The sequence below is a fragment of the Polypterus senegalus genome, chromosome 1 (assembly GCF_016835505.1).
Source record: "Polypterus senegalus isolate Bchr_013 chromosome 1, ASM1683550v1, whole genome shotgun sequence".
Taxonomy (NCBI): domain Eukaryota; kingdom Metazoa; phylum Chordata; class Cladistia; order Polypteriformes; family Polypteridae; genus Polypterus; species Polypterus senegalus.
The window spans coordinates 279,350,093-279,369,575 of record NC_053154.1 but is presented as its reverse complement, the minus strand read 5'-3'; the positions used below and the strand labels follow the sequence as shown (position 1 = coordinate 279,369,575).

The 19,483-nt window shown below is 38.9% G+C and overlaps 1 protein-coding gene across 2 annotated transcripts in view; it reads right to left on the bottom strand.

The window, feature by feature from the left end:
• Nucleotides 1–19,483, bottom strand: part of pprc1 (PPARG related coactivator 1) — a 50,529-nt gene that overhangs the window by 8,388 nt on the left and 22,658 nt on the right. Inside the window, exons 5-9 of one of the 2 annotated variants that reach the window (XM_039775243.1) lie at nt 18,307–19,483; nt 16,025–16,078; nt 12,340–12,400; nt 3,227–3,294; nt 300–993 (exon numbers count right to left, since the gene is read on the bottom strand). The exon at nt 18,307–19,483 is cut by the window's right edge and continues 942 nt beyond it. In XM_039775243.1, coding sequence (XP_039631177.1) covers nt 300–993; nt 3,227–3,294; nt 12,340–12,400; nt 16,025–16,078; nt 18,307–19,483 — 2,054 coding nt within the window. The remainder of the gene's footprint in view (nt 1–299; nt 994–3,226; nt 3,295–12,339; nt 12,401–16,024; nt 16,079–18,306) is intronic. The other variant, XM_039775252.1, reaches the window with a different exon arrangement.

Below are 19,483 nucleotides of genomic sequence, written 5' to 3'. Positions count from 1 at the left end.
AAACATAGGCATATATTATGTAACAGTCTGCAGCAAGAGACGTTTTCAACAGACGTAGCACATGCTAATAAATTCTCATTGCTTAAACTGACAACACATTTCTGAAACGACTTGACTCTAAACTTAAATTTACACTGCAGCTGCAATATTACTTAATGAAAGAAAAAAAAAATGTACTTTTGTATCTTGCGTATCCCTAAAATCCAAAATTGAACTAAACTGTAGCAACACATGATCACAAAGCAGTTTTATTCCCATTAAAAAAAAAAAAGTTTGTCTGTGTGTATGAATCTTTTTACCTTGTTCTCCTCTTCCTTGGTGGTGATCTGGATTGAGACGATGATGAAGAGTCAGATGATACAGAAACTGAACGTGTTCGGTAGTTTCTTCGTTTGCCCTCTCTTTTTCTTCTCTCCGGACTTGAAGAGTATTTAGGAGAATGTGTGTGCTTCTCTCTGGATGGATCTTCCGATTTCTCTCTTGATGGGGAGGCATCTGGAGACAAAAGAACTGAACCAGATAGGTAGACTTTCTCTTGCATTGGAGTCCTATGATCCAAAGGCTGCAAGTCATCATTTTTAGGGCACTTTGTCACCGAATTCTTTGGGCTCTCTCGCTCAACTGCTGAAGGGGTTTGATTTGGAGGCACTGAACAATGCTTTATTGGTTTGATTGTGATGCTTGACTGCCGTTTAACATTCCAGCGATTAACTCCCTCAGACTGTTGGTTTGTTACATGTGGAAGGCAGTAATCATGGTCCACAAAGTTAACATATGGAGAGATTTGTGAACTTGGTGGGACAGATATTAGTGGAGAAATAACCTGTGAGATTGTAGAGGTACAGACATTATTCATAAGCTTTTTTGATTGATTAATCTGAATGTTTTTAGTAGAAGAGACTTTGACTATCTCTGATTTTTGCTTCCCAAGAAGAGAAACTGGAGCTAGAGGTTTCCACATCTGATGAGGGGGTGTAGCAGGAGGAGTCAACCCTGCACAGGAAAACAAGTCTTAAAATTAGCTTTTTGCGCTCAGATGCAACTAACCAACTACTACATAAATAGTTGCATTTGATTATGTACAAAAGTAACAGTCACTCTAATCAATTACTAGTAACTACTGAACTAAGTGGTAACAAAAGTTAATTTTCTAAATATTCTTTATCATGACAGAACAAAACCAAAGTAAAACCTCTTCCAATAGCATTTGACTTGCACAGGCATATTAATACAGTATAAACAAATACACTCAACTAATAACTGTTAAATTTTTGGTCCCAATTGGTTAGGCACAGCTTTGGGATACAAGACTAAACATTTTCACTTAATGAATCAGTTTACTTAATGACTGCAACACCTTCCAAGCAACAAAAGATTCTGGTTTCAATTTAATTTCAGATTCTTCCTATTATCTTAACATACGGATATGTTTCTCGTTTGTCTGCTTACAGCAACAGTCACGGGTGAAGGTTTGACATTTACCATAATCGGCACGTTTGCTGCAGATACATATTGTCCTCCATTATTCTGTTCAGTTCCATTTCAACAATAGTCATGTTCCGCAATGGCTTTTAACAAAATGCTCTGCACAAAAATGCTGCAAGTGTTTGATATTGCATCAGAGCAGTCAGTAAACCAAGAAATCATTTAATTTGAGCATACAACCAATGTATTTTATGGTAACTGTAAACTATTTAAAACATGCACTAGCCCCAAACATCATATGCATACTCAAATTACACATTTGTTTTTCTTAGGCCATGTGTACTCAAATCATATATATATATTTGTTTTTAATATTGAATGCTGGAGCATATGATGCACATGGCAGATGCACATTCAAATCACTGGATTATTACTCCTAAACAGCACTTCACATACAATCAAGTTCCACAGTCAGCCTTGGTGCACCCTCAGATTCATATGCACATCAAGGAAAGAAAACCAACTTTTTATCACCACATTATTATACATTATCAGGTCTGCTGTGGCTGCAAGCATGCCATGTTTTGCCATTTCTTTCCTCTAATTGGATACTAGACCAGGGTGTGTATTAATTACTTCACGTTGTGTGAAAAACACTGTAATGCCATTCTCAGTGAATCTATACAAGGCTTTATGTAACTGAAATCATAAACCACAAAATCATGAAGTGATTGTAGCATGGGCTGGTAATTGCCCATTACATTCCAAGTTATATTTTACACATTCTACAGAGTAATATTCATGCCAAGTGGAGGCATGGTGCCTACCTGTCAAGCTTGCACATGGGAGTCACATTGCATTTGTATACATGACAATTAACTGATAAAATGTAATTAAGTATAATCAGTTCAATATCATTTACTGGTTGATGGTTGCTTCACAATGCCAATCAACACTTCTCATGATGCCCTTTCAGTGGCATGTTGCATGTATACATAACAATATACTGTGGAAATGAAAAAGGCAGATTACATTATAGATCTAAACCATGGAGAACCAGACTGATGTTCCACAAATCAATTACCAAAGTTTATAGTGCATGCTTATTCACTTTTGCTGAGGGTGTGGTTACAACAGACAACAGAGGACAAAGGACAATGACTTTACACGAGTAAAAGTAACTTTTATAAGAGTCTTCCTTTGGGCAGACATTTACTCAATTTCATATTTCTGCAGGCCATGACTGAAATTAGCGCATTGTCAGATTTTTCAAATTTGTCTATGATATTTTTCTGGTGATTATCACCTAGCTGTTTACAGTACAGACAAGGCAATTCAGCACCTGGCAGCAAATACTTTAACAATGTCAGTTATAACTATGGTGATGTGAAATAGATGTACTAGAGGAAACAACACTCGGGACTGAAAGGTGGCCATGGAGGGAGGCGGGCAATGAGGTGAAGCACACACCAATTTTCCTTTTAAAAGGGCTAAATTTCACAGTGTTTTGCTTTTTTCCCCACTTTTAATCCAAAATGACACATATACATTGTTTTACAGTATGCATGAGACCTTAAGACACAGAGATATTTGGTTAAGTTTTAATGCTTTAGTTTGTATGCCCATGTAAGACCAGACTATGTATTTTTTAATTTATAAATTAGCAAACTGCTAAATTTGGAAAAGTGTCATCTATACTGATTAAGAATTTGATGTTAACCAAGGCTACAGCCTAGTAGCTCCCTGTATCAAAATTTTCCAATCCTTTACTGAAAATTATTACTCAAGGTTCTATACATACCAGCAGTATTAGTAAGATCTGGAACACATACACGTTCTATCAGCTTCTTCTCTGGATGTTCCGATCTACTTAAAAAAGAAATGTATATGTAAATTAGCAACTATAGTTTCACAAACATCATCTCAAAGCCCTAATTGAATAATCTAATCAGTCAAGACACAACAATATAACATAAGTAACACTGCCCTAAGTTATTATTTTTTGTAAGAAAGTCTAACAAGTCTTATCAGAAATGTCACTTTTGTTACATCCATGGCTCAGGAACAAAAGTAAAATGAAGTGTGTGGTCCTTATGCAAAAGAACTTTTATACATCTATCAAGGTCTGTAAAAGATGCTACAAACATACGACTTTAGTTCTTAGAAATCCTTGAAAAATGTGCTTAAGCAAACAGCTACTGTAAGCTTATGATTTTTATATGACAGACTTGTATTATCCACTTTGCTTTGGCACACAAGTAATTTGCTTAAGAGGCAACTGTCAGACTCTTATGGACACTTAACTGCAGGCAAAGGCTACGTTCTACTCACAGAACCATCTTTGGAATACACCTTGTGGGTTTCATCCGATATAAGATTGATCAAGAGATACCCCTGTGATGCAACATTTAAACACTTGGTCAGTGAACAAACAAGCCTAACACACTGGCAAACTTGATGTATAAAACTTTCCACCAATTGTCAACCAAAAAGTTGGGCTTATGTGCACCCATGAAACCAATGCCTAGGGTATGGCCACAAAAAACATTGGGGTAACCCCTTATACTCTAAAGCTTAACCTAGGGTTGTAACATATAAGTTGATGATTATCCTTAATGGAGTTGGACATACCGTATACACTCATAGATAAGTTCTACCAAGGATAAGTCTGGACTTGATTTTATAGTATAACTAGCAAAATACCCGCGCTTCGCAGCGGTGAAGTACTGCATTCAAATTTTTATTAAGAAGAAAATGAAACCTTTTTAAACTGTAGGACAATATGCCAATAATTATTTGTTAAGGATCTCTTTGTATACCATGTTGTCAGTTCGGCCCTCCGGTTGTAACATGACCAAGCTGTGCGCTGAGCTTACTCTTGAGCATGTAACTTACAGTTGGCCATGTGAACAGTAATCTTGTCTCAAATCTCACAGCTTGAATTGCTGCTGTCATAATTGGTTTGAGTTTCATGGTTTGTTTCAATTACGACAGTATTTGCAGGATTTGTTGTGTTGAAGTGACATTTGGCATCTGTCAAGCGTTGTAAGCACACAACCGGTTTCATTGATGAAATCACATCCAGCTTTTGAGAGTTTAAACATTCATAAACATCAAAGTGTCCACTACTGAAATCGTCACCTGTGAATCAAAGATGTTTAAAAGGCATTGGCGGTTGTCCAACGGTGTAAAATATTTGGCCATTTCGGTACACTTGAAAGCGACAACCAAACAATTCAGCGGCAGCCATCAACCCACATGCAGAAACATAGGTGAAGGGCTTAAGCATTTCACTCTTCTAGTGGTCCTGTGTAGTATAATTATCTCCTGTACCGTCATCAATCCACACCTTGAACCTGTCCCAGTCATTCAATACATAAGACAGAATGTTCCTCCGGATATCAAGAGTGAGCCTGATATGGCCGTGCAATATGTAACAAAGAGAATGGAAAAGGTAGGTGGTATCTCCGGGCATGGAAACCACTCGGTAAGTGACAGTTCTTTGATCGATAGAATTTCTTGAAGATGGGCCCATAAGTAACAAAGACTGTTGAAAAGTTCAATATGGCGGCCGACAGTGGCATCATACCACCGAAATAAGAATGCATACATTGGTTTCAGTTAGTGGAGGGAAGCCGCCTACCAAATTTCGAGAAGATGGGGCCATAAATAAGAAAGTTCAACATGGCGGACGTTGTTGACCGTTATGACCATTACGCGTAGAATTTGGAAATGAAACCTGCTTAACTCTTGTAAGTAAGCTGTAAGGAATGAGCCTTGCAAATTTCAGCCTTCTACCTATATGGGAAGTTGGAGAATTAGTGATGTTGGAAAATTCAATATGGCGGCTGACAGTGGCGTCACCGAAATAAGCACGTACATTGGTTTTGGTTAGCTAAGGGAAGCCACCTACCAAATTTCGTGAAGATGGGGCCGTAAATAAGAAAGTTCAACATGGCCGACGTTGTTGACCGTTACGCGGACAATTTCGAAATGAAACATGCTTTATTGTTGTAAGTAAGCTGTAAGGAATGAGCCTGCCAAATTTCAGCCTTCTACCTACACGGGAAGTTGGAGAAGTAGTGACGTTTGGAAAATTCAATATGGCAGTCAACAATGGCGTCATACCACCGAAATAAGTATGTACATCGGTTTTGTTTAGCGCAGGGAAGCCGCCTACCAAATTTCGTGAAGATGGGGCCATGAATAAGAAAGTTCAATATGGCGGACGTTGTTGACCGTTACGCGTAGAATTATGAAATGAAACCTGCTTAACTTTTGTAAGTAAGCTGTAAGGAATGGGCCTGCCAAATTTCAGCCTTCTACCTACACGGGAAGTTGGAGAATTAGTGACGTGTGGAAAATTCAATATGGCGGCCGACAATGGCGTCATACCACCGAAATAAGTACGTACATCGGTTTTGGCTGGCGCCGGGAAGCCACCTACCAAATTTCGTGAAGATGGGGCCATAAATAAGAAAGTTCAACATGGCGGACGTTGTCCACCGTTATGACCGTTGCGTGTAGAATTTCGAAATGAAACCTGCTTAACTTTTGTAAGTAAGCTGTAAGGAATGAGCCTGCCAAATTTCAGCCTTCTACCTACACGGGAACTTGGAGAATTAGTGATAAGTGAGTCAGTGAGTGAGTGAGGGCTTTGCCTTTTATTAGTATAGATTTCTGGTATTTTATAATGTCTGTCATACAAGTCAAATGTGGAAAATTCATGCTATTGGTACAAGGGATTATGATATGCTAACTCCCATCTGAGAGAGTAACTGCAGAGCACATTGGCTTTTTTCCCATGTGGGTGCAGCAATGTGCTGTATCAGCGCGTGCTAACCTCTCTCTATCCCTCTCTATTTTGTCCAAATACCTAAACTATTCCAAAGCAACGTCTGCACCGATTTGTGTTTTTTGTATCTCACACCCTCATACACCTTTATCATAACAGCATCCTTTATCTACGATGGAGCATTTGATCAGAATATGAAGCTGGCTTTAAATTAAACTTCGTTGAAGTAGCAAAAGAAAATGGTAACTGTTTTGCTGCAACAAAATTCAATGCGTCTGAGAAACCGATGTGAGATCCGACTTATAAGTGAGCATACAGTGGTGCCCTCTTCCTGATTTCTTATTCTTTTGCATGTTTGTCACACAAAATGTTTCTGATCATCAAACACACATTAGTCAAATATAACACAAGTAAACACAAAATGCAGTTTTTAAATGATGGTTTTAATTATTTAGGGAGAAAAAATCCAAACCTACATGGCCCTGTGTGAAAAAGTAATTGCCCCCTGAACCTAATAACTGGTTGGGCCACCCTTAGCAGCAATAACTGCAATCAAGCGTTTGCGATAACTTGCAATGAGTCTTTTACAGCGCTCTGGAGGAATTTTGGCCCACTCATCTTTGCAGAATTGTTGTAATTCAGCTTTATTTGTGGGTTTTCTAGCATGAACCACCTTTTTAAGGTCATGCCATAGCATCTCAATTGGATTCAGGTCAGGACTTTGACTAGGCCACTCCAAAGTCTTCATTTTGCTTTTCTTCATTCAGAGGTGGATTTGCTGGTGTGTTTTGGGTCATTGTCCTGTTGCAGCACCCAAGATCGCTTCAGCTTGAGTTGACGAACAGATGGCCGGACATTCTCCTTCAGGATTTTTTGGTAGACAGTAGAATTCATGGTTCCATCTATCACAGCAAGCCTTCCAGGTCCTGAAGCAGCAAAACAACCCCAGACCATCACATTACCACCACAATATTTTACTGTTGGCATGATGTTCTTTTTCAGAAATGCTGTGTTCCTTTTACGCCAGATGTAACGGGACATTTGTCTTCCAAAAAGTTCAACTTTTGTCTCATCAGTCCACAAGGTAAAAGTCTTGGCAATCATTGAGGTGTTTCTTAGCAAAATTGAGACGAGCCCAAATGTTCTTTTTGCTTAACAGTGGTTTGCGTCTTGGAAATCTGCCATGCAAGCCGTTTTTGCCCAGTCTCTTTCTTATGGTGGAGTCGTGAACACTGACCTTAACTGAGGCAAGTGAGGCCTGCAGTTCTTTAGACGTTGTCCTGGGGTCTTTTGTGACCTCTCGGATGAGTCGTCTCTGCGCTCTTGGGGTAATTTTGGTCGGACAGCAACTCCTGGGAAGGTTCACCACTGTTCCATGTTTTTGCCATTTGTGGATAATGGCTCTCACTGTGGTTCGCTGGAGTCCCAAAGCTTTAGAAATGGCTTTATAACCTTTACCAGACTGATAGATCTCAATTACTTCTGTTCTCATTTATTCCTGAATATCTTTGGATCTTGGCATGATGTCTAGCTTTTGAGGTGCTTTTGGTCTACTTCTCTGTGTCAGGCAGCTCCTATTTAAGTGATTTCTTGATTGAAAAAGGTGTGGCAGTAATCAGGCCTGGGGTGGCTACGGAAATTGAACTCCGGTGTGATACACAACAGTTAGGTTATTTTTAACAAGGGGCAATTACTTTTTCACACAGGGCCATGTAGGTTTGGATTTTTTTTCTCCCTAAATAATAAAAACCATCATTTAAAAACTGCATTTTGTGTTTACTCGTTTTATATTTGACTAATGGTTAAATGTGTTTGATGATCAGAAACATTTTGTGTGACAAACATGCAAAAGAATAAGAAATCAGGAAGAGGACAAATAGTTTTCAACACCATTGTGTGTGTGTGTGTATATATATATATATATATATATATATATATATATATATATATATACACACACATATATATACTGTTCAAAAAAATTAAAGGAACACTTTGAAAACACATCAGATCTCAATGGGAAAAAGAAATCCTCCTGGATATCTATACTGATATAGACTGGGTAATGTGTTAGGAACGAAAGGATGCCACATCGTTTGATGGAAATGAAAATGATCAACCTACAGAGCCCTGAATTCAAAGACGCCCCAAAAATCAGAGTGAAAAAATTATGTGGCAGGCTAGTCCATTTTGCCAAAATTTAATTGCAGCAACTCAAAATTTACGCAGCACTTTGTATGGCCCCTGTGTTCTTGTATACATGCCTGACAACATCGGTGCATGCTTCTAATGAGATGACAGATGGTGTTGTGGGGATCTCCTCCCAGATCTGGACCAGGGCATCACTGAGCTCCTGGACAGTCTGAGGTGCAACCTGGTGGCATTGGATGGACCAAAACAATGTCCCAGAGGTGTTCTATTGGATTTAGGTCAGGAAAGTGTGGTGGCCAGTCAATGGTATCAATTCCTTCATCCTCCAGGAACTGCCTGCATACTCTCACCACATGAGGCCAGGAATTGTTGTACACCAGGAGCCACTGTACCAGCATAGGGTCTGACAATGGGTCCAAGGATTTCATCCTGATACCTAATGGCAGCCAAGGTGCCTTTGTCAAGCCTGTAGCGGTCTGTGTGACCCTCCAAGGATATGCCTCCCCAGACAATCATTAACCCACCACCAAACTGCTCATGCTGAATGATGTTACAGGCAGCATAATGTTCTCCATGGCTTCTCCAGACCCTTTCACTTCTGTCACGTGCTCAGGGTGAACCTGCTCTCATCTGTAAAAAGCACAGGGCACCAGTGGTGCATCTGCCAATTCTGGTATTCTATGGCAAATGCCAATCGAGCTGCATGCTGCTGGGCAGTGAGCTCAGGGCCCATTAGAGGACATGGGGCCCTTGGGTCACCCTCATGAAGTCTTTCTGGTTGTTTGGTCAGAGACATTCACACCAGTGGCCTGCTGGAGGTAATTTTGTAGGGCTCTGGCAGTGCTCATCCTGTTCCTCCTTGCCCAAAGGAGCAGATACTGGTCCTGCTGATGGGTTATGGACCTTCTATTGCCCTCTCCAGCTCTCCTAGAGTAACTGCTTGTCTCCTAGAATCTCCTCCATGCCCTTGAGACTGTGCAGGGAGACACAGCAAACCTTCTGGCAAGGACACGTATTGATGTGCCATCCTGGAGAAGTTGGACTACCTGTGCAACCTCTGTAGGGTCCAGGTATTGCCTCATGCTACCAGTAGTGACACTGACTGTAGCCAAATGCAAAACTAGTGAAGAAACAGTCAGAAAAGATGAGGAGGGAAAAATGTCAGTGGCCTCCACCTGTTAAACCATTCCTGTTTTGGGGTCATCTCATTTTGCCCTCTAGTGCATCTGTTGTTAATTTCATTAACACCACAGCAGCTGAAACTGATTAACAACCCCCTCTGCTACTTAACTGACCAGATTAATATCCCATAAGTTTCATTGACTTTATGCTATACTCTGATTAAAAAGTGTTCCTTTAATTCTTTTGAGAAGTATATTAGGGGTGGGACTCAATTAAAAAATGAATCCAATTAATTAGAGGCTGTGTAAGAATTAATCTTGATTAATCATATGTAATCGCACACGTAAATTTGCATCAAATCGCAAATGTTTATTTGTAATTTAAAAGGGTTTTAGTGGGCAACAGAATCAAATAATAGACATGGACATGAATATTGTAAACTCAAGCTGTTTTAATTTCTGGGAAAAAAAAAAAAAAAAAAAGCTTTTAAACTGCATTTGAATTCAAAACAGAAAAAAATATCATCCCTGGTTAAAATTGGGCAGACTTAAAAATAAAGTGGTAGTTTACGTACTTTAAGTACATTTTCAGAATGTTATTGTCTTTAAATAATAATAACCAAAATTTCAACATAAAGTGCAGTTTTTCTTCTTAAAAAAATAAGTCAGAAACAGAAAAGGTAATTTGACTAACTTAATCTTTAAACTCTTGAGTAACCTCAGCCAAAATTATTTTGTACATTAGGCTAAAACAGTGCGTTCATTGAACATTTTGTAATTAGATGTAATCAGAATTACTAACGGTCACGGAAGTCCAATGATCCCCAGTAAGAGCCACAAAGTCCGCTTTCTGTAATGCATCTAATTTTGCTTGCTTTTCAGTGTGCACAAAACCATGCTTTTATCAAGGCTTCACTCGGGTAGTCTTTTGAAATGAAATTTTGCTCCGATCAGTCGTAGGAACGTGCTTTATTCCGACTCTAACATTTTTGTAGCTGTGATGTGTGCATCAGTGTAATTGATGTACCAGGAAATCATGCATTGACAAAAGTTCCCCTTTGCTTGGAATTGAAAGTGTGAGTAAATGCGTTATTTTTTGCGTACATGCATCGAAGCTTCTCAGCTGTGCTTGTGCTAAGAAAAGTAAACATTTTAAAAATAACGTAACATGATTCTGCGTTAATCAAATATTTTTTCATACGTCCCAAACCAAGGAGATGCGAGGATAAAATGAATCGGGAAGCGCACGTACATACTCAGTGCATCAGTGCATCCCCTCTCAGGAATCGAACCTCGGATGTCGGCACTAGAGGCGAAGCCTCTACAATTGAGCCACGGCGTGTGGCTTGTCTATTTGAGAGTATGTAGATCGGGGTATATATATATATTTATATTCCTAGCGGAGAAGTAGTGTGTTAAAGAAGTTATGAAAAAGAAAAGGGAACATTTTAAAAATAACGTAACATGACTGTCAATATACAGTATTTGTTTTGTGAGTGTTACTGAGTGTTGCTGTCATCAAGGATTTGATTATCATTATTTCTTTCAATCAGGTTCGTATTTATAGGATGTGTTGTGTTCAAGTTACATTCCGTGTTTGTCAATCGTTGTAAAGATAAGAGGTTTCATTCATCAATTTGTTTCTTACTGCATCAATAAACAGCTCGTCTTCCTCTTTATCTGAGATGTGACACACTGCATGCATGGGTTTTTTTTTTTTACACTGTCTTCCTTTAGCGGGACATTGACTTTTTCCACCGTGTGCTTTGTTTCCGCAGTAGCTGCACTTATGAATATGCTTGTATGTATCAGACTCTTCATATTTTTTTGCTGCCTTCTCAATTGTGTAATTCGGTTTTTGTTCAGCACTCTTTGGAACTGTTTCTTTTTGTCTGTGCACTGTGTTAGTTCACGTGAGCCACTTGGTGTTCTTGCATCGAAGGTTCCCAGCTGTGCTGGTGCCATCTCGTGTGATGTCCATGGTTGTGTGTAATGTTAGTTAAGACCCATCACTTAAAAGTTTCTCTAGCAGTTTCGCTGAGTTTGTGCCAAACACCACCCTGACAATCTCATCTTCCACTGCATAAGCACAGTCCTTCACCCACGAATATTTAGCAGCAGTGTTTCTATTAGATTGCCGCTGACGGACGGCCTTATATGGGCAGGCACTAAATTACAAACGCCAGCAGCAGCCTGTCTATGAACTTAATTTAAACTTTAGGTTTACACCGTGCTTTGTTTCCGAAGTAGCAGCACTCTTGAATATGGTTGTATATGTCAGTCGCTCGCTTCTTATTGTTTCGCTGCCTTCTCAATTATATAATGCACGTTTTCTTCAGCGCTTTTTTGAGCTCTTCCTGGTTTTCTACGTAATGCATTTTAACATGAATAACATAAATCGAAATAAAATAAATACACATAAATAAAATAAATAATAAACAGAAGTAATGTTGCACAATCACAATGAGGAAATCATCAGTATTACTGAAGGTCACAGAATGCAAGTGAATAGAAATGAGTCTTTAATCTTGTTTTGAACAGTTCAATTGTAGACAACTCCTTTATGTAATGAGGTAAAGAGTTCCACAGGCGAGGAGCAGCAGCTGTAAAAGCCCTGTCCCCCTTAGTTTTACACTTGGTACGAGGGACAACAGGAAACAACAGACCAGAAGATCTAACACTCTAGATGGCTGGTGTAAAACACACAATTCGGATAAATAGGCAGGAGCAAGCCCATGTAAAGATTTAAAAACTAGCAACAAGATTTTAAAATCAATTTGAAAACTGACAGGCAGCCAGTGTAAAGAAGCTAATATTGTAATATAAAATTGTACAACAATTACTTACCTACAACATCCTATAGCTGTTTCTTGTCTAAGATCACTTAAGTTAGTTTTGTCTTCTTTGACTGAAAAGAGAGAAGAAAAACTTTTCACTAACGGTAACAGTGGAAAAAAAAAAAAAAAAAAGACACCTGATAAAGTACAGTTAACATTTTAACATGCCACACATAGTGCGCCAATAATAAAATTAGGAGTATACATCTTTGGGCATATATGCCTCACAGACTAGCACACTGAGGTATTTTAGAATGACCTTCAAAGTGTTGAGTATTACAAGTCAGTGCATCTTTCATAGAATGAGTTAAACTTGAAGATTAAGCAGAATTCCTACAACTTAAAAATAACTGCAATTTTTATTATCCTTAAAAACAACTACGCAAATTCCACTAAATATTAGGTTTAGCAAATACATCTTTATATATAATACGCTACCATGGCGGTCTGTTTGTCTGTCCAGGATTTTAAATCACCTGTAACTCACAAACCGTTTCACCTATTCACCTGAAATTTGGTACACATATACTACGTGATGTCTAATATCCGCTTTCGGGGTGATGATTTTTATTACTCTTTTCAGTTTTATTTTATTGTAGAATCAACTCTCAGCAGGGCGGACGTGTGGGGCATGTGTATGGGTATCGTTCTTATTCCCAACTTCGCTGTCACTTCCCCTGCCTCTTCATATCTTTAATAATTCCTGAGGCAGATTGAACACTTAAGTGCCAGCTTAAGTGAAAAAGTAAGAAAAACTAAGTAATCACAACACAAAAACTAACAATCAGTTTTAACACAAAAAGATGCCAACGAAAGAAGAGAAGCAGCGGGCCACTAGGATGGGGAAAAGAAGTGCTGCTCAGGAAGCAGCAAGCGCATCAACCTCTGAGCAAATGAATGCTAACCATACAGAGTATAAAAACTATGAATGCTCAAGTGTATTGACCGCACGTTATCGTGCAGTACGCTGTTACTGGTATTATATATAAGAATATGCATTGATTTAATAGGAGATTACATATACCAATAAGCCTTTCATAACTAGATTTCTTTTGCTGCTATAAAATGTAGTGTTCCTTGTCATATTCTGTTAGAATTAAGTACAGACCTTCACAATTTCAGGAAGTTAATTTATTTTACAATGTGCACAATTGTGCATATTCCAACTTTTTTTTAACCAAATTATTGAAATAGTGGGAAAAATAAAACCTAGGATGCAGCCTTCTCATAAATAACTTAGTTCTTTGAATATATGTAGTTTATTTGATGTGCAATCTTAAAACCTTTTAAGACACCCGGGGTCTCATGTATAACAACGTGTGCAGAACTCACACTTAAAATATGGTGTACAGACAAAACTGAAAATGTGTGCAGGCACTTAAAAATTCAGATGTATAAAACTGTGTATAAAAAGTTCCACACACTTCTTTATTAATCCAAATCAATATGAATTTTAACACACATGCAGGTGCCTACAGCCCCACCCTGACTACTCCCAGAATTATGGCCGTTTGAATATGCAAATCAATATAACTAGCCCCTCCCATTCAGTGCAAAGCATGTGTAAAAAAGAATTTCCATGAACGTGAAATGGAGGTTCTGCTCAGTGAAGCCAAGGAAAAATGTACTTAAGAAGTGGTATAAACAGCAGTGGCACTGTGTGACAAAGGCACTCCAAAGTTCAAGTACAGAAAGCCGCATGGTGCCCGAAATAAAAAAGGGGGGATGGGTGATAAGGGTCTATGTCGAGATTAAAGTTGAAATATTGATTTTAATCTTGAAATTTCCACTTCAATGACAAAATAAACCATGAGATTAAAGTAGATCATCAAACTTTATTTTAAAATTGATTTTTAATTTACTGGAGTTTCTCAAACTCCTTTGTAACTTAAAGTTGCATGTTAAATGCTTTGAATTCTAAGTGTTCCCCTACCCAGTCACTGACATGCTTCTTAAACAAGCTTTCTCTTATGCAGATAGGAGAGCACAGGCAGTGATCGCCACACAAAATACATTACATTCATGATATTACAGCTCTCTAAACAGTTAAGAATGTACTAAGATGTGTACTTGCTATCATTTTCATGATAAAACGCATTAAACAGTGGCACAGTGGTAGCAATGAGCAAGTATGTTTATTAGATTTTACAGGTTAATTTTTAACTTCATTTAAATAATGAATATTGCTAATAATTAAACATGTGGGGGTCACAGTGGCGCAGCAGTAGTGATGAGATGATGCCTGTCCAGGGATTGTTCTTGCCTCAATGCTTGCTGGGATGAACACGACACTGGATGAAATAATTTATTGCAGGAGTACTGTGGTTGTCAAATGTAGCAACCCCCTTCCGTTTTGTGTCTCCACGTAACAAATGGCGACACAATACGCGTCTGTAATAAATCTAAAACCAGCTGTAAACTTAGAACATAGATTATTCAAAACTTTTAAGGAACATTGATAAATATACACTTCGTTAATCATGTTTAACTATTCCATCAATCCATCCGGGGTCGTGCCAGACCCAGCAAGCATTGAGGCAAGAATAATTCCTGGACGGGGCATCATGTCATCACTACTGCTGCGCCACCATGACCCCCACATGTTTCATTATTAACAGTATTGATTATTTAAATGAACTTAAAAATTAACCTGTAAAATGTACTATACATACTTTAATGCATTTCATCTTAGAAGTGATATTAAGTATACATCCTAGTATTCTAACAGCACACAGCTACATGATAGCTCATGGAAATCTGATTCTCTCATTTGCAAGGTCTTCTAACAATGCTAGAGTAGCTATGGTAGTTGGAATATTTTGGACATTCCATGCACCATTATATTGTTACAGAATGATTACAATCAAGTGCCTCAAGTTTGTGTGCGATAATTTTCTGTGTATTTGATAAAACCCACACCATGGCCACTAATCTAAACAAAGAAACAACACCAAAACAGTGGCACTGTTTTGTTGCTGGGTGCCATCCAGTTGCAAAACCAAGCAAAAATAGTGTGAGGCTGCTGTGAAAATGTGTGCGGCTTTATACCAAGTTTATTTTTTATACATCTCAAAGTTGAGTGAGGAAATGGGGGTACAAAATATTTCTGCACATAAATGAGGCCCCAGCTCTATGAGCAATGAACTGTTTTACTCATAGTGGATATGTACATGATGTGTTGATATGCACTAGAAAACAGAAGTGTTTTCATTGCCTCGGTTATTGGATTGTGTGGGGGAAGATAAACTTGCAACAATTTTGGCATTTAGTGTGTTAAAGCTACAGTGCACTAATCACAGCAACAATGCATGCAAAAAACCTGCTTTAAAATGTTACAGTGCGAGAGAGCCCATGGGGTGGAGGACTGTGGGTTTGGGTTATTTTAAAAGAAACACAAAATAGTTGTCAGATGTTTACAGAGTAAAGGATAATCTTATCAAATTTAAGTTAACCAATATTAACCCCTGCGTGAGATTAAGCTGCTCTCATCATGGAATGATAAAATAGTTTAATTCTAGAAGATTTACTGTTACTGCGTTTAGGAACAACTTTGTTAGCTAATGTATATAGTGTATGTAAACAAAGAAGGATGCCATCAAAACGAACATGTTAAAACAACTGTACTCATACAAATTTCAATCAAAAATGTTTCAATGTGGTGCTTTATTACTTTATTATTCACAGGACATGCTCACCCTGATTTTGTTCAAATTGTTCCAACAAGCTTGTGAGGTCTGTAGCTTCAATTCCTTACAAAGTTTAAAAGGGAGAAAAAATAAAAATTAGAGACAATGCAAGAGGGGGGAGGGGGGAAGCACACACACCCACAAGTATCTCAACCCGACATCTCCTGCCAATATTATCATAAACAAATTTGTGGATGATAAACAACCAAAAATAAATATATCAATATACATCTTTTTTTTTCAGTCACTATTAATCATGTGCCCTTATCTTGCCAAAAACTACTTCTAGTTTAAAAATGATTAGGAGGACCTAGAAGCAGAAAAGAACCTAAATGCCTGAAAACCTACATTATCAACTAAACAACTGCAAGCATCATGAACTTGCATCAAAATCTTGAACTATATAGCAATAAAATTCTGAGGTGATGGATACAGTCACCAGCCCGGGACAAAGCAGTGTGACTTAATTGCAAAGAATACTATCAGTTACGAAAGTAGAATTTACAAATGTTGGAGAAACCTTATTATTGCAAAGACTGATTATAATATACATCTACAGTACTTGGAACAATTTGTTAGTACAAGGAAAATTATCAATTCTTTCATTTACTCCTTAAATTCTGGAGACATCCACAACAAAGTGCTGTATCACAAATAAAAAACAAAAAAGGTGGATCTTCTGTTTTTTCTACATAGCAGAACCCTAACTGACAGCAGCCTTTAAAAACCTCCAGAACATGACAGCACAGACTAGGAGCATGTGAAATACACTGCCCAAAAAAACTAAAGGAACACAATCATCACAGTCTAACTCTCAATTAATCTTTAGGCATATCAAGTACAGTTAGGAAGCATAAGCGAGTGCAAATCAACTTCCCCTACTTTGGTGCAAATGAAAGTGACAACATATGCACTGGAGAGGCATCAGTAAGGAAACCCACAAAGGGGAATGGTTTTTCAGGTGACAGCTACAGACAATTGCTCTCTCCTCATCGTTCCTCACTAATTCTTCTGTATTTTTACATTTTGCTATTGTCCTTGCTACTACTGGTAGCATGAGGAAGTACCTGTAGCTGATTCAGGTTGCACAGGTAGTCCAGTTTATCCAGGATGTAACATCCATACACTAGATGGTATGCTGTGCCACCCAACAGATTCTCAAGAGCATGGAGGAGATACCAGGAGACAGGCTGCTACAATAGGAGACCTGGACAAGCTGTAGAAGGGCATCAACCAAGCAGCAGGACCCGTATCTGCTTCAATGTGCAAAGAGGAACAGGAAGAACACTGCCAGAGCCATACAAAATGACCTCAAGCTGGTTACGTGTGCATGTTTCTGACCAAATGGTCAGAAACAGAATCCACAAGGGTGGCATGAGGGACCCACGTCCTATAGTGGGACCTGTGCTCACAGCCTATTACCATGCAGCTCGAATGGCAGTTGCCAGAGAATACCACTACTGGCAGCTCTGCCATTGGCACCCTGTTCTCAGAGATGAGAGCAGGTTCAAACTGAGCACCTGACAGATGTGAAATAGTCTGGAGATGCTGTGGTTAACATTGTGCAGCATGCAACATTATCCAAAATGAGGGGTTTGGCAGTGAGTCAGTAATGGTCTGGGGAGGTATATCCTTTTATGGGTTGCACAGACTTTCACATGCTCAGCAATAGTACCCTGACTGCTGTTAGGTATAAGGATGAAATCCTCAGGGACATTGGCACGTCTTTATGCTGGTGCAGTGGGCCGTGGTTTCCTCCTGGTGCAGGACAATAACCTGGCCTCATGTGCTCAGACTGTGTAGGCAGTCTAATTGAGAACCTCTGGGATGTTATGTATCAGTGCCAAGTAGCTCCACAGACTGCCCATGAGCTCACTGATGCCCTAATCCCAGTCAAAGAGGAGAAGATCCCTCAGGACACCATCTGCTGTCTTATTGGGATCATGCCTAGCACAGAGGAAAATTTCTGGAGAGGACCAAAAGGAATTACATGCATTACAGTTTCATATGTTATTTAAAAAATTATATTCTTCCATACATTGTGAAGAAACAAAATAAGTGACAAGGTACCTTCGAGGACTACATCACTATATACATCAAATGTTAATACTCTCTAACCAGTACCCAGACTAAGTTGTTGATCAAAAACCCCTCCCCCCCAGTTTGCTTAACTTACACAATAAAATATTTTGTGCCTTCTATCCATTAAAACTTCCCATTATTTTAGTTAAATTAGAAAGAATACTTGTTCAAAGTTTGATAGTTAAATGATGACTACTACATATTATTACCTATTTCACTGGTGAAAGCTCGAATTAGTTCTTCTGTAGAATTTGTCAAAGACTGAGACAGAGTGACCGCAGGCTTCTTAATGTGGGCATTGTTATTTACAGGATGTCTTTGAGGAACTTGCCAAGATACTGTTATTTGTGATGACACTGAAGAGAATGGGCTGCTCTCTGTAATACCATGTGATCTTGCTCCATGATTCTGGACTGCTGGGGACTTTTTAATATCCTCACTGGGCTCCTTGGACAAACTGGAATGGGATGGACTTTGAAGTCTCTCAAAGTGTACAGAGCTGCAAGCTTCTGTTTGTAAGTTTTCCTTTGGCTGGATTACAACTGAAACCTCGTGTGGTTGCCCAGACACTCCCTTCGTTTCATGTTGGAGATGTTCCCCATTTTGTTTAGGCAGATGATTAAACTCATGACTACACTCTTCTGTTAAAACTTTTGTATTAATCATTTGTTCACCACCTGGAATTTTTTTAGGGTTACATGTTAGCAAACTCTCATTAGTAGAATTAAGGCATTTAAGACTATTGGGATTAACTACATTTGATACAGGACTTTCCTTTGGAACAGGTGGTTGTTGTGATGGAATTTTATTGGGAGGCAAAGGAACAGATTTATCCGAGTTTAAGGCTGCTTTAGGCACAGGATTCAGTTTCTGAGTAGTCTTAGGAATTACTTTAGCAGCTGGAGGAGACAGTAAGGCTTCAGGCGTTGGAGGTGCTCCAGGCCCTAGCGGTGGCCACGCAGATACAGTAGCATTCTCCTGTTTCCTCTGAGGCACAGAAGCAGGTTCTGGCAAGCAAGGAATGGGAGGCAACTCTCTTGGTAACTCTGGCAAAGTAGGCCACTTTGTGCTATTGTCCTCTGGCTTCTCAACAGGAGGTGGTTTGCGTTTCTGGCGAAGAAGTCTATACTCCTGCAGACTGAGCATTTTAGGTTTGGACTCTTTCTGTTGTTTAGGTGGGTTTTTTTCAGCAGTAGATGAGGAGATGAAAGATGAATTTACTACTTGACTAGGTGAATGGCCAGCCTGTACACAAGGTACATTTTTCTCAGTGTCCCGAACAATACCTATAGTTTGTTGTTGTGCTGCTGAAGTAGGTATCAATTCAGTTTCTTGCACTTTCTCAAGGCAAATTTTCTGAAAAGGTTCACCTATTGGGTTTGCCTG